This window comes from Temnothorax curvispinosus, unplaced genomic scaffold (genome assembly GCF_003070985.1).
Source record: "Temnothorax curvispinosus isolate PA1 unplaced genomic scaffold, ASM307098v1 QBEX01008353.1, whole genome shotgun sequence".
NCBI lineage: Eukaryota > Metazoa > Arthropoda > Insecta > Hymenoptera > Formicidae > Temnothorax > Temnothorax curvispinosus.
The window spans coordinates 444,201-459,749 of record NW_020218133.1 but is presented as its reverse complement, the minus strand read 5'-3'; the positions used below and the strand labels follow the sequence as shown (position 1 = coordinate 459,749).

At 38.2% G+C, this 15,549-nt stretch overlaps 3 protein-coding genes across 5 annotated transcripts in view; 2 read left to right on the top strand and 1 right to left on the bottom strand.

Annotated features, from left to right (window-relative positions):
• Positions 1–6,693, top strand: part of LOC112457848 (retinoic acid receptor RXR-alpha-B) — a 34,765-nt gene extending 28,072 nt beyond the window's left edge. For both annotated transcript variants that reach the window (XM_025021147.1, XM_025021146.1), the window contains exons 4-6: positions 2,096–2,399; positions 2,992–3,320; positions 3,569–6,693. In XM_025021147.1, coding sequence (XP_024876915.1) covers positions 2,096–2,399; positions 2,992–3,320; positions 3,569–3,842 — 907 coding nt within the window. In that variant the 3' untranslated portion in view covers positions 3,843–6,693. The remainder of the gene's footprint in view (positions 1–2,095; positions 2,400–2,991; positions 3,321–3,568) is intronic.
• A 3,276-nt stretch (positions 6,694–9,969) lies between these two features.
• Positions 9,970–12,905, bottom strand: LOC112457847 (translationally-controlled tumor protein homolog). Of its 2 annotated transcripts, XM_025021144.1 has the most exons (5): positions 12,794–12,905; positions 12,040–12,110; positions 11,777–11,964; positions 10,801–11,068; positions 9,970–10,415 (listed from the first exon to the last, which is right to left on the bottom strand). In XM_025021144.1, exons 1-4 carry the CDS (start codon positions 12,819–12,821, stop codon positions 10,837–10,839), a joined length of 519 nt encoding a protein of 172 aa, XP_024876912.1. In that variant the 5' UTR covers positions 12,822–12,905; the 3' UTR covers positions 9,970–10,415; positions 10,801–10,836. The 2 variants fall into 2 exon arrangements, with proteins under 2 accessions (XP_024876912.1, XP_024876913.1); XM_025021145.1 differs by lacking the exon at positions 12,794–12,905 and having other exon boundaries at positions 11,777–11,950.
• Positions 12,906–14,225: 1,320 nt separating this feature from the next.
• Positions 14,226–15,549, top strand: part of LOC112457832 (ubiquitin-like) — a 1,791-nt gene continuing 467 nt past the window's right edge. The window contains exons 1-2 of the mRNA XM_025021113.1: positions 14,226–14,381; positions 15,382–15,549. The exon at positions 15,382–15,549 is cut by the window's right edge and continues 467 nt beyond it. Coding sequence (XP_024876881.1) covers positions 15,389–15,549 — 161 coding nt within the window. The 5' untranslated portion in view covers positions 14,226–14,381; positions 15,382–15,388. The remainder of the gene's footprint in view (positions 14,382–15,381) is intronic.

Genomic DNA, 15,549 nt, shown 5'->3' with positions numbered 1-15,549 from the left:
GAGAGCCAGACAATGTATACGCGCCGTTTGATTTATCTTTGAGTCTTCATGAATGCGCTTTATGAATGCGCCTTCGCCGTGCCGCCGCTCTCCCGTCGCAATCGTCTCGAATAATGTATCCCGGCTCCCAGCGGCTTTTAGCGTTGACTGCCGCGCGAATTAATTTCGCAGGAGACCCGTTAAGGATCGCGCAAATAAACGGCGACGCTCGTTTTTCCGCGAGGGACGAAGTGGAGATAACACGGAGGTAACACGGAGGGAAAATTCGACTTTATTGTCTCCGGTTCGCGTTCATTCGCAGCTGAATCTTAGCTCCCCTGTTCGCTCGACGGAAGACGGCGCGTCGTGTATCTTCCGCCGCGCCGCGTGGCTTTATTCACGTTTAGCAGATGACAGCGGAATTTAATGCCGCTGTTTGTTCCACGCGCGGCGGAGGATGTAGCGTTTTCGAAATATGTGACGTCGTTCTTGTTGTCACCGGGCGAAGAAAGAGCGCCGCTTCGGCCCGAAATCGTTCGCGGACGCCGCCGCCGCTGTCGCGAAAAACACGCGATACGTATTTTCGCGGCGAAAATAAATTCACCGGCGAGATTTGCACCGTCCCGCTTTTCTGGATCTCCCAACGGGAGATTTCTGGAGACGTTCCAAAAACTTTAAAAACGACGACCCTGAGAGGTACGAGCCGTGACTCACACGGGTTCGTTGATGATCGGCGAGCTTCTCCGGCGGCGACAACAACCGCGGCTGAGTGACGCGATGATCGAAATGTCGATTCGCGATTTCCGACGGAAGAAAAATGTCTGCTCTTTAGCTGCTAAAAGAATTGTCCTGTTGAAAAATAATTCACAGTTCCGATGCACGTACCGCATCGCTGCTGTTTAGGTCAGTAATTTAATTCTAGCTAGCCTTATTTTCGAGTCCTTAAATCGCCACACTCCGATCTACTCGACTTTGTCATTTTCATTCTAATTAATATTTGTAAGCTTGTAATGTATAGAAATTAGAAATACAGAGTCTAAATAAGATATTTATGAAAATATCAGATCAAGAAAATTATTTGAGTTTAAATCGTACTTATTGTAAGAAAAAGCGGCTTACTGGACCGCAATGTGGCGAGCTAGGGTTAATCATCGAGCGCCGATAAACGTTTCTGAGGTGCTTTTCATAAAATCAAAATTAGCGGCCGTTAGTCTCCGACAATGAACTGAGGCCGATCTTTTATTTTTGCTCGTGGTATTGTTCCCGACAGCTGCTCGTAAAGAATTGCACCCGAGAAGTCGTAAACCCGCGGCACCTCATCTCGATGCGTCTCCAGGTCGGAGAAGAAACTGATGTGAGAACGTTGACGGGGAAGAGTGCCAACAAGTCGTTCGACGGACTTAAGTCGTCGCGCTATCGCGAAATACGAGACACAGACCGCCGTGATTCACCTTTATCGAGCGAGCAACGCAATAATTATCCCGTGATAATTAATTTCCTTCAATTCCCCTTACTTTAAAACTCCTTTGCGCTTCCTCGAACCAGATTCCGAGGCAAAAAATGTAATTGCGTTCGTGCGGTTCTGATGTTCATTGCGTGAAATCGAAATGAGCGCGGGATATAATTCGCTCTTTTCAAATTTCATCGCTTTAAAATGTTTAACTGCGTAAAGCATCGCGATGATAAAGCACAATGAATTCCGGAATCCACTTTGAGAGAAATGAGCATGGAGTGTAATTGTCTCATGATAAACGCATCTCCATTTGTACAATGGAATAATTGCAATTAACTGCGATATAATAGAATGTAATGACGTTGTAAATACCTTCCAACTCGATCGTGGATTTATTTCTTTCGAGTGTCGTGGATAGCGCAATGATTTTCTTCAACCTGACCGATACTTCACCTTTACTCGAGCCTTTACTTGAAAATTTTTTTTTATTAAATTTCAAGGCAAAGAACATTCAGCTACGTTCAATCGAAGAGTGCCCTTCAGAGATCGGATTCCATTTTTTTTTTTAATTTTTAATAATAGAAACGATCGCGTAAAGTTGCAACATAACGGCGTGTAATGCCGCGTTACATTGTCATTATCTGAAGCGAGCTCGTCTTTCAGCTGCGAGGGATGCAAGGGATTCTTCAAGAGGACCGTGCGTAAGGATCTGTCGTACGCCTGTCGCGAGGAGAAGACCTGCATCATCGACAAGCGACAGAGGAACCGCTGTCAGTACTGCCGGTACCAGAAGTGCCTGACGATGGGGATGAAGAGGGAGGCGGTGCAGGAGGAACGTCAGCGCACTAAGGAGCGGGATCAGAGCGAGGTGGAGAGCACGAGCAGTTTGCACGCGGACATGCCGATCGAGCGTATCCTCGAGGCGGAGAAACGTGTCGAGTGTAAGATAGAGCAGGGAAATTACGAGGTAAATATATTCGCGCCCGTGATGAAGATATCGCGTGTCCGATGCGTGTCGCGTGTAGGCGTATCTTCCTCCTGACGGGAGGGAAAAGCGGAAGTTTAGATATGTATAATAGTAATGACGAAATGGCTGTTTAAGGATATGTATGTAGGTCGCTATTAGATACGTCTTAGGATATACTATTTCTAATTGTGAGAATAATCTCGCGGTATAAAATAAGAATTTATTATGTATGTTTATCACACAATTTATTATTCCTCAAATGAATTACAATTCTTCGCTCACAGCTATAATCTCTTGTAAAGTCAAGGCATACACGGGATGAAAAATCGAGGATCGAACTCGGAATTCGATTCTCTTATACGGATCTATGCGTCACCTAAATTAAGAATTTATAATTTAGATTTTAATATACATTGCAAGATAGCGCGAATTTATGTACGTGAGATCTTTATAAAGATATTGCTTGAACGTAATTTTATCGTAGTTTTTATAGAGACATATCTGACTCATTAGTGGTTGTTCGCAGAACGGCGCCCTGCTATCCCATCGAAGCGCACTCTCCACTAATTCGCTACCTTTCTGTAATGCGCAGAACGCAGTGTCGCACATTTCCAACTGCACAACGAATCAACAAATCTTCCAGCTGGTGGCATGGGCAAAGCATATCCCGCACTTTACGTCGTTGCCGGTGGAGGATCAGGCGATTCTGCTCAAGGCTGGCTGGAGCGAGCTGCAAATAGCTGCCTTCTCCTACCGTTCCATCGACTCGAAGGACAATATCATTCTGACAACGGACGGCTCGTTGCATCGAAATGCGACGGGAAATGCGCTCGGGTCCACGATATTCGATCGCGTGCTCTCGGAGCTGGTGTCGAAGATGCGCGAGATGAAAATGGACAGGACCGAACTCGGATGTCTTAGGTGACTGGCAAGAATAATCTTTAATATGAATCTTTAATAGAACTCCGACGATTGAATTGCCGTGAAACGAAACTGACTGTTTGTCAATGTCTTTGCCATTCATTCTTTTCTTCTTAATTCTAAGATCGTATTTTTATTTTTTTTTCTTTTCTTTTTCTTTTCTTTTTTGACATAAGCAAGCTAAATGAAACAAATCCAATTAACAAATGGCTTTCGATCTAATATCAATATTATTTTTTAATGTGCAGATCCATTATTCTTTTTAATCCCGACGTGAAAGGCCTCAAGTCCGTAAATGAGGTCAGCCTGCTGCGCGAGAAGATCTACGCCGCTCTAGAAGAGTACACCCGCGTGAACTGTCCGGAGGACACCAGCAGATTCGCCAAGCTGCTGCTTCGCCTGCCATCAATCCGTTCGATCGGTCTCAAGTGTCTGGAGCACATGTTCTTCTCTAAGTTAATCGGCCAGGCGCCGCTCGAAAGCTTCCTCACGGAAATGTTGGAGTTACCGTCGGATCCTTAGGAGCAGAAGGTGTGCCGCGTTGTGGGGCACACCGATATGTAAAAAAAAAAGTAAAAGAATCGAACACAAGAGGAAGAAGTAAAAGAAGAAGACGACGACGATGACGATAATGACGACGACTACGACGAAAGAGGATAGGACCCGCATTCGAGTCGAGTTTCGCATTCGAGATGCAACGATTTCTGTACTACGTCGCCTTTCCCCCGAGTCGCAGTATAGACTATCCGTGTGTCGAGCGAGGTGGAATTTACTTACTTCTCTTCATCGCCACCCCCCCCGTCTCCTCCCTCCCTCTCCCATTCCTCTCCTCGCCCTGTTATTTATGTTTTTGTTAGAGCTTAGCGACTCTTATGTCCAGCGTAAGGAGGCGGTCTTACTGGTCGACGACGCCACGCACATACGGGAAAATAGTGACATAAGTGCGTGCGTACGCGTCTGCGTCTTTGTACAGCTTGTATACGCCTGTATACATCTGAGCGCTGTCTGACAGCTGCGGTCTGCAATTCAGGTTTCGATGTTGTCGGTCGATAATTAGTTAGTTAATTAGTTAATTTCTTGAATCGGTTAAATTTGTTACGACGGTTAGCGATACTTTACAAGACGCAAATGCAATTCGTAGAAATTTACTTCGACTTATCCGGTGGATGAATAAAGTTTGACGGCGTTAATTTATGGAAAGCTACATAGACAGAGAATTATCTGTACAAAATATTGTTAATCACAATCGCTGCCTCTTTAGCCTGCGACATGTGTCGTGCCATCATCCGAGCGAAGATCGTGTCCCACACGATATTTCGTGCCGATCGATCCTTGGTTCGGACAGAATATCGCGTCTTCGTCGGACCGCACCTTTCACAGTCACAGAAGTTCCTAGAATTATTAAGTTTCTTTTTTTATTTTTGCACTTTGTTACTTTTCGGTCTCTCTCTCTCTCTTTTTTTTTTTATCTTTCTCGTCTCTCTTTCTCAACGTCGCGGGTTGCTTCGACAATGCCGTTTTCAACGGCGGACGCTCGACGAAGACGCGACTCTGTGCTCGCGAGTTCTCGGACACCTTTACATTCCAACTCTGCCTCGATTCGGATCGTTACTTTAAAGAGCCACTATTTGCATATAGATATGTATACATACATACTTGCATCAAATGCGTATCCCCTTACGCTCAGTGCGCAAGTTTAACGATAATTTATTGTTTTGTATTTTAGAGTATAGGAGAGAAAACGAACTTACTAATTCATTATTAATTAAATTAAATATACACATGGTAGTCCCCTTTTTTTATGCAGCATGTGTCCGTGATGGAATATCAGAAGTGCAACAATCGGACGTCAGAGCGTGCGAACGAAGTATTTACTTTCAAGGTGTTAGGGTTTCCGTTTATCTCTTTGTTTCCTTTTGGTAAAATGCACGCTCGGATATATACTCGGATCTTCTTCGTTAATCTTTTAATATTTAGATTTAACGATATGACAAACTCTTACTACGCGTATACACATTTGCAGTACTGGATTGCTGTCTTCTGTGTCCGGTACAAATTCGACATGGCAGCAAAATAGAGTAGAGAGAATATAGACATTTAACTTTTTCTCATAGTATACTGGCAGTGAGATTTATTTTCCCCCGGAGAATGTTCAATGCACGAAAGCAAATTAAAAACAAAGATGCAAGAGCTCTCGAATCTTCGAAAGAAAAAAAAAGAGCTGTTTCAGATGTATAATTAAAACTATAAAAATCTTAGCATACGATAAGAATTAACTACTGATCGTGGACACAGGATTAAGATAGAAACCCTCTCGTTGTTAGTAATTTACAGAATTGCGTATCACATGACGTGAGCTGATGGATCCGATAGACTTGTAAATTACATAAAGCAGAGCATCTGCAAATGTTTGCTCAGCGACTTATTTTCTAAATTTAAATGTTATTAGATATATAAAAATATATATGTACAAAACGTATATATACATATATATATTTTTCTCGAGACTGTTAATTACTATTTTATCTGTTAACTATTTCTACTTGTGAAGAAATTGGATTAACGACATAATTTATGTGATAGTCAAATTTTAATAGTTTTATGTCAACATCGCGTTGACTTGGTTCTTCGTTTGGAAAAATTTTTAGATGTGTAATATTGTACAATAATTTGTTCATTTAATAGAGATACGTAAACGTTTATAATATTAGATTTATACGTATCGTTTTTTTTTTGTAACGAATTTATGAAGTGTTTGATGATTATAATTAATGACTCGATGCAATTATGTTGTAAAATGTGAGCGTTCAGATGTAAAATTATTTTTTTATTTTAAATAAAATCAATTGTGGAATAATATTTCGTCATTTTTGCGAATGTTGTACAAAATATTTGATGCTTTCTCGGACTCTTTCAGCTCTAATCATTGATACGATTTACTCTACTACTCTAGAAATAGTAAGGGAATGATCATACTTACTTCAATAATATAAATTATGATAATATTATTGTATATTATTAAACATATTTCTATTTTTGCGTGAATGCCTACGATTGTTAGTTGTTGGTTATTGTTATCTACTTGATGAGAGTTTTTAATGTTATGCGTACCGTGGGAAACAAAACACAATATTAAATTCATAATTTTTTTTATAACATGCTGGAGTTACTATTCATTTCAGATGCCTATTTTAGCGGTTTTTTTTTTCTTTATCATTTAGGGAAGACGAGTTATATTTAATGGCATATTAATGCGGATGCAGGAGCAATATCGTGTATGTAAATCGAATTAATTTCCCATATATATACATATATATATATAGACGTGATTCAAGTCACTTTTGATTTATTAAGTAGGAGCGCAGATAAAAAAGGAGCGAGATTCTATTAACCAAACTTATCGTTTGATTGTACAATTGTTACTTGAATACTTTTATTGACGAAGCACCTGACCAAAATTACCTCTGAACAATCGCGCGACTAGCGATCACCTCTTCAAATTCCTCACAAAATATAAAAACGATGCTGTAAGTGACCATTAGGATTGGAGGGCGCGAATGAAGCTACCTGTGAATGAAGTTTCATATAAATATATAAATGTTAAAAACGGAAATATATCTATACATATATATATAAATAATATATGAATATATATAAACCGAATTCTTTCACAAATACAAATGCAACAACCTCAGTAGTGATCAGGAAAAAGAGAAAAAGAAAAGAATTAACAAAGATAAACAGATTAATGAGCTCTATGTCCTGCGATCAGATACATTATATAAGGTAAGAGGATTTTACAAGAGTGGTCTTTGGAATTCCGTGATGTTTTACTAAAGCATAAATAACACACTGAGCTTCTTTCGCGAAGCACCGTTCGGGAAGAAAATGCTGGTTCGCGTGCGTGTGCGTGTGTGTGTGTGTGTACGTGTGTGTACCGAGTATACTTTAATATAAACTTAAATGCTTTTGCCATACTTCTTTGAAGTATCATTGAAATGGTACGATGCTCAAGTCGTGTGTAGTAACAATCTTATCTAGTAACACTGTCCTGGAAGAATCGGGTGCGCTGTGTAATATCTTTCTGTACAGTAAAAGTAGCAACGGATACTATATTTTAATTTTGTATCTATCGTATATCTTCTTCGCTTTTGTGTCTTGTACTTATGCAAACCCTGGACATACATTTTTTTCCGTTGCATGTCGTTCTTTTTCTCTCTCTCTCTCTCTCTCTCTTTCTTTCTTTCTTTCTTTTCGATAATTTGAACGTTTGATTGACACATTTTTAATTTGTGAAATCCCCGTAGCTTTTTCTGTCACTTCAGTATTTAAAAGGCAAACGACAGGGCATCTTTTCATAGCATATTGAAACCCTTTCTACGCACCCATTCTACATAGATCAGTACAAATAAGTTTAATAATAATAATAAATAGTAATAAATAACAATAATAATGATAATATTAATAATGGTACCGATAATGTTAATAATATACCGTTTACTCTTATCAAGCGCGTAAGTTATACCCAACTTAACAACAACAAAAAATAGTAGCAGGTGTCCTACTAAAAGTACCGTACCTTTAACGAGCTAAACTGTAAGCCAGTATGTTACATCTATGTATAAACGTCGTAAAATTTACGTATGGGCAATCTCTAATTAAGGAAAGTTAATAAGTTCAACTCTTGTATGACTGCCATTATCAAATATTATTTCGAATAATTATCGTAAATGCGATACTCTCCGCGTAGTCGGCCGTTTTTTCATTATCTTTTCTGGCCCGCGCGGAGGAGAGCCACGTGAACGCGCACGTTTATACACACGCGAAAAACACACGCAAAAAACGTTCGTTGATAATTTCGATTTAGACCTTTCTCTCGCGCACGAGGACGACGAGGCGTGTTTAAAATATATTCTTAGACGACATTGGAAGAGAAAAAAGAAAAGCACTCCGATTGCAAAGCCGATTGCAAAGGGATATACTTCGATCGTGAACTGTAATTGTATATTGTCGATAAATGTTGAATATGTAACATTCCACTTTACGGATTAATCATTAATCGGCGAATGCATACGAATGCCTATCGAACATCGCTTCTTCTTTGTTTTTCATGCGATACAAGTCACCGATGTATAATTCGCTCCGTTTCGTATAGAATCGTCGAAGCACCGCGACTTTCGATGTCTCCCCGCTTTGCGTTACGGTGGGACGTTGGCGTGTTGTACGATAACTCCGTCGCAAATGTTAATTTATTTCACTGGCTTTAATAACCAACGACACTATTATATGGTTGTGCTCCGTTAGATAGCAAAGCAATATAGTTAATTGTACATGTGTGCACATGAGCATATATATATTTATATAATATATATTTTATATACCAATATATATTATATATATTTATTTTACGTATATATATATGTATTTTTTATGTGCATATATGTATGTGTGTATGTACATCCCTCAAGAGTCCATCTCGTATCTTTTTAAGCTGTATAAGTTATATGTATTTCATTTTAATAGTTAACGGAACGAATTCTTCATTTGCGCATCCATTTGTAGATTACGAAAAAAGATCTGTCTCTACATACTTATACTATATTTACTACTAAACTATTAAGAAATACGCTTTTGTAAATGTACACCTTTTTTCAAATATATAACGGTACGGAACATGTGCAAAGTATCACGTACGGCGGGCGTCGAGTTCTCAGGTGAGGAGAGAGCGAATGTTTTAGGAAGAATAAGAGTAATATATTCACACACAGAAAGCGAGATGAGGGTATATAAAATAATATGTAGAAACGTAAGAGAGAGAGAGAAAGAGAGATAAATAGAGATCCCGATGTAGAAGAGGAAAGCGAGAGAGAGGGAGAGAAAGAGAGTGAGACTGAGAGTAAGAGAGAGAGAGAGGGTGAGAGAAAAATTGTTGAACGGCAAGAATGTGCAAAACAAGGGGAGTGATGCTGATGAGTGTACTTGTACAACAGTATGGCTAGTAACAATCCCTGAGTAAAGAAATATAATGTACGGTTTCGCGCCAAGAGATAGATCGTCTATTCTGACTTATCTAAATATAATATTTTTATGAACTGAAAAAGACTGTCATATTTTTGTACCATTTACAGACCCGCCCCTTGTACATCTTTACTCACATTGTACGCTTACAAACGTGGATAAATAAGTCGATTGATTTTCCTTTTTGCAGTATAATTTATTAACTGTATTTATTAGAGGCAGACAGGTTTTGTGCATCATACTTCCGCATACGAAAGCAGTAAAAGTTCATATCTTTCACATAGTCGTTCGATTTATAATGGACAAATGTACAATTATGATTGCTTACACATGTTACGTGTGTATGTAAAGTGCAATATGTGACAAATATATATATATATATATACACACACATGGCACTTCTACTATTTTAAGGAAAAAAGAAGCTGAATGTAATAATTTAAAATAACAATATATTTCCGAAGCATCCGTATCTCGTAAAAAATGTATGTATATATATAAAAATGCTTGGACGCATTTTAAATTATAAAACTTTCACAAATACGTATGTTACATTCATTAAACTACAGGGAGCAATCAAGGAACGAAGGAAGATATAAATAAAATGTGGAAAGTATAAATAAAATAAAAATTATCGAAAAAAATTTTTTTTTTATTTACGATGGACATATTAAAGTCGAATATGGTTCAGAAATTGCCACTTAATATGGATATTAACATAATCGTTACATCATCGATGTAAGTCCATCACTGCAAGTTCTTTCCCCATCTTCCATTTTTCAATATATATAAATAAAATTACCTAATACGAAATTGGACACGAAAACATTATTACATATATCTTTCACAACTAATTGCTTGCACATTGTTATGAAGAATCCTGTTGCCACTTTCCCTCATGTTACAGAATATGTACAATTAGTTATCAAGAAATAGTCACTAACGGAGATTTTATTGAATGTATTGTAAGTTAGTTGCATTGCAAATTAAGATTGGAAGTCGAACTGTTGGTTTCACATTTTTTAAACTAAATTTCACAGCTTTCCAGCATGTGTGCAGTCTTGATTTTCGGTTTATCTGAAAAAAACATATACCAAAATAAAGATTAGTTTCTATCGCCGCACATCAGTTATATATTAATTTTAGTCAAAGTAAAATATTGCATTATAATTGAAGATGTCTGGTTAACATTAGTCGCTGCGCCTAGAAAGACGTCGCAGCGAGAATCTGATTGCCAATTTAATCTAACATGTTTGTGCAATAACGAACACAAATAAAACGTGTTGGTCATGAATTTTTACATGTATATATATACACATATTCTATTTAATCTCTTTTTTCCTCTTTTTCACCTCAATTTTACATTAAAAAGGATTTAACATAATGCAGCATAATAAATAAATAAAAATAAGATAAGAATAAGACTCTTAATTATATTAATAATATTAAGAATATGACTCACAAAATTTGTCCAATTTATTGAGTATCTAAGGGTTACTTAGAACTTTTCTTCTTCAAGACCGTGCTTGAAAAACATGAGTACAGGCACAGAATCGCCATCGATCTCACGGTACTCCATGAGGCCCACAATTCCATCGATGTCCATTGAAGTACCGGTGAAAAATTGCAATTCCTTAAAGCGGCTTAGGATATCCTTCATAACTTTATTCATATTTGTTTTAAAAACCTCTACTTGATCAGGTGACTTTTCCTCTAGCTTCGCCACTAATCTGCAAACAGAATTTAGCAAATATTTTTAGAATAACATGCATAGAACACACTTACTTACAAATATATGTTTTTATTTATATAAACGAATAGAGACAACTTATAAATAAATAGAAAAAAATTCTTTCATTTTATTACTCTTCTAGGAAAAACTATATGATTCGCTGGAAAATTGTTACAAAAGTAATTTTATCAATGAGTCACATTAACGTGATTCATCTTAATTCATTAACCTTAAAAGCTTGTTAGTAATTTCTTAATCTTTACAATATTTAAAAAAATGTTGACGTGATGCAAGATAGATATTATTCAACTATATAAAATATAGTAGTAGCACAGGTTATTTAGTTTTGCCATTACTGCAATGTGGTGGCCGCGCAGATAACAACACATTAATTAGCCGCGTTTTCTCGCGAGCGCTCGATCGCGCCGACTAAATACATAAACGAATTCGACAACAATAATCGCCCTGATCGACACTCTCACCGACGATCTCATCGGACAAGAGTTAGGCGGGCATATAGTGGAGTGGCACCATCGCGCGACTCGCAGAGAGTCGCATGGTATTTTTGGGGACGCATCCTCCACATACCATTGTTACATCCAACGATACACTCCTCTCCATCACTATCATCCATGATCGACATCAACATGCGTATCCCCAAAGCAAAATAAATCAAAACCAATAAATCTATATAGAAGATACTTACTTCTTCATGTAGTCTTTGAGGTATAACGTGTAAGACTTTTTATCTCCAAAGGCAAATGTTTCCTGAAGGCGATGGTTCAACACAACGTCCACGCCAGACTCCACCGCTACGTCGGTACCTTCGTCAGCCTCCTCGGCAGACGGATTAAAACCAGCGATTTCAACGTCACCCGACCTACGGGTAATTAACTAAAAAATTAAATGTAAAAATGTTACGCCATTTTTCTTTGCGTAAGGTACTTCGTAAGTAACATATATATGTACCTTGCCATATACTTCATACAGCACGTCGTCTATCAGCTTGATTTTGTAGGTATCGGAGAACATCTCATCTCCTATAAAATATATACAGAAAATTATAATCCTAGAGACCCAACCCATGCCTGATTTTTTTTTCTTTTTTTTTTCATAAATGATCACCTCAGGCGATTTTTACATCTCAATTAAAAGTCACTGTTATTAATTACATATTGCATATTTTTTATCGCTCTATAATTTATTGGTATTTGAGGACAATATGTACGTATATATAGATTTATTCAACAGTTATTGGAAAACCAAAAAATATTTAAAAAATAAAAAATGATTTGAAATTACTGTAATGTTTTTTTTTTCGATATTAGGGTGTAAAAATCAACTCAGGCGCCTGTTCTCGGATTAAATATCTTATTTCGTGCAGACTCTACATTACACAATCTTATCGTAACTACACGTTGCTCCAGCAATCTCACGAATCTTCGAGAACATATGGGGAGGTTAGGTATATGATAGAAAATTTACCAAAAAGCTAAACTACAATAATCGCGATAATTCGTGAAAATCGTGCAAAATCGAGGAATTTGCGTTGTAATTCCATGCGGAGAAATGATAGGAAGAATAATTTCTCCATGTGTTCGAATATCGCCGAATTCCGCGATGCCATCATTTAGGCATTTCGCTCCCATTATTGTGTCTCGGCGACGAAAGATGAAAAATATTTGGCTCGCGCGATCGCGCGAGTCGTTCTTCATTTACTCACCGGTGAAAATATCCTTATAAATCTTCATTGTGGAAGATGGAGAAAGATTCAACAGCAGCTAAAACTAAACAAGACACGGTCACCCAAAAGAGCGCACCGGAAAAGAAGGAGACTCGGCGAAGATCTGGCGAGCGTCTCTCAAATTTTCGGCTCCGACCAAGACTGTCAAACTAAACTGCCAAATGCGCCGACTCTTGCCGTCCTGACATCTAGTGGGAATACAGGCTTCCGCGCCGCGCGCCGCGAAATTCGAAAGCCTTGAAAATTCAAGCATCGGGAAAATCTAATAAAAAAGATATATGGCGTTTTTTTTTATTCAGATAAAAAAGGACCATAGGGAGAGCCCATATGGTCATACATATACAAGCTCCGAAATATGACAAACGACACTATAGACAAATTTCAAAAAATATGTTTATTTTTAATATTGCTATGGATCCTTTAATGCGAGGCATACTCTCTCTCTCTCTCTCTCTCTCTCTCTCTCTCTCTCTCTCTCTTTCTTTCTCTTTCTCTCTTTCTCTCGAACAAAATTAGATGATAAAGAATTGTATAATGCTGTTGAATAATATGCTATAGCCAACGAGAAAGAGCGGCGAATGCCGTCGCTCGACGCTCGGTGAGAAAATCGAAGCTCCGAAATACACATGGTGTATTGATTGGTTCATACACATGTGCATAAGGAAATAGACCAATCAGTTTTCTTATGCTAATGCTAAGACTCCATAGACGCGGAAACGCCATGCAGCAGAGTGCGTTGACCAATCACAAATTTTGATTTTGCCGCAGGTGACTTGCGGCAGCCTTCTGATTGGTCAACGCACTCTACCGCACGGCGTTTCCGCGTCTATGGCTGGTATTCATAGTCTTCAAGATCGTCTTAAGTAATGTCTTAAGACGCTAATACGGCTCTGTGATTGGTTTATGACATCTTAAGATTGAACTTAAGACGGTCTTAAATAACTATGAATACCGGCTTATGGAGTCTTAGCATAAGATTATTCTCCTCAAATTCGACTGTGATTGGTCAATTCTTGCGACTCACGACTTTGCGACTCGCATTGTAGACCCAGCATAAGAGAACTGATTGGTCCATATGCATGTGCATAAGGAAATAGACCAATCCGTTTTTTCTGGATAGACCTTAAGGATCGACAGGATCACAATCGACCCCCTGGGTCATGTTCCAAAACTCACTCTGGTTGCGTTCCAAAATTCACTCTGGGTAACTAAAATCTATAGTTTACGTCACATACACTATAGCATTTTAGTTAACTAGAGTGAATTTTGGAACGCAACCCTGGGTAACTAAAGTGCTATAGTGTACGTGACGTGAACTATAGATTTTACTCTCTTTCTCTCCCCCCCACTCTTTCGTCCTATCGGTCAATGACACGTTGACGCACGCGCGGAAAGCCTCACCAGATATTCTTTTCTTTGCCCTCCGCATCTCAGCAACAGTAAAGCAACGCGTCTACTTCTTCCTTCTTCGTGAAAGTTGGTCCGTGAACGATTGTCCGTGCGCATATTTTATCGAAGAGTTTCGATTGCAACACGAGTTGTTAACTGCGGATTGTTTCGACTTCAGGTAAGCGATCGGTAATTATCCGTTTCGCCGTTGTGCGCGAAAATTCATCGCTGTTGCGCCGTTGGAAATTTCTGATTCTTGTCGACGCCAAGTCCCATCCATTTTGTGCAGTTCCTCTCCTATACCGCACGATCGATTTACGTTGCGCATTAGGCTTTTGTAGCAAGCTTTCAGCTGTTCGTTCACGCAAAAAGTAACGCTATTTTAAGCTTTATTTTGTATTACATCTAACAGGGTTATAAATAGAGCGCCAGAAGGAAATGGATCATTTTGTCCTTTTCGACAGACGCCATGATACGGGTAGATACGCGTCATATGTATATTTACGAAGCCTACGAAGGCTGCGATTCGCTTGCTGTTGCAATGCTACGCAGTATGGATTTCTTTGTCCTGATTTCTTCGTGAATCATATTTAAGTAGCGATAAGCGAACCGCAGCCAGAGCCTCGTGACTGCGACGCATTTTGTATAAAGACTGTTATATTTAATAAGATACATTACATTATGTAAAAAAGGGAAAAAGTATACTCCGTTGGGATCAAATGTGCTATAAAATTATTATTTTTGTTTTTATTAAAGTGAATCTTTAGTGCAGCTAAAGTACCTAATTTTTTTCCTTTTCTGTCAATTTTGATTCTGTGTGACAATGTGTGAAAATTAATAGTAATTGCAAAATACAGAAACTTGAAATAAAGTATATATTCCTCTGTAGTATACTTTATTTTTCCTGAATTGTGCGTTCTCTCTTGGAAAGCACAAGATTTTTATTGAAATGTTGAATACTCGGTATTTCTTTTCCAAATGTATTTTTCTTGATTCTTTGATAGTCAATTTTTTAAACTGAACTTAATGTAAAGTAAACTTTAAATTAAATCTCTCCATTCTCAGATATCTTGTATTTTTACAGTTAAAACTTGTAATAATTTTAATTATTGTATTGTAACAGATTTGTACTAATAGTCATATGAAATATATAACATTTTTTCTCTTATTATTTACAGATTCACCATGCAGATCTTTGTGAAAACTCTCACTGGGAAAACCATCACCCTCGAGGTGGAAGCATCTGACACCATAGAGAATGTCAAAGCTAAGATCCAAGACAAAGAAGGTATTCCTCCAGATCAGCAACGTCTGATCTTCGCTGGTAAACAACTGGAAGACGGCAG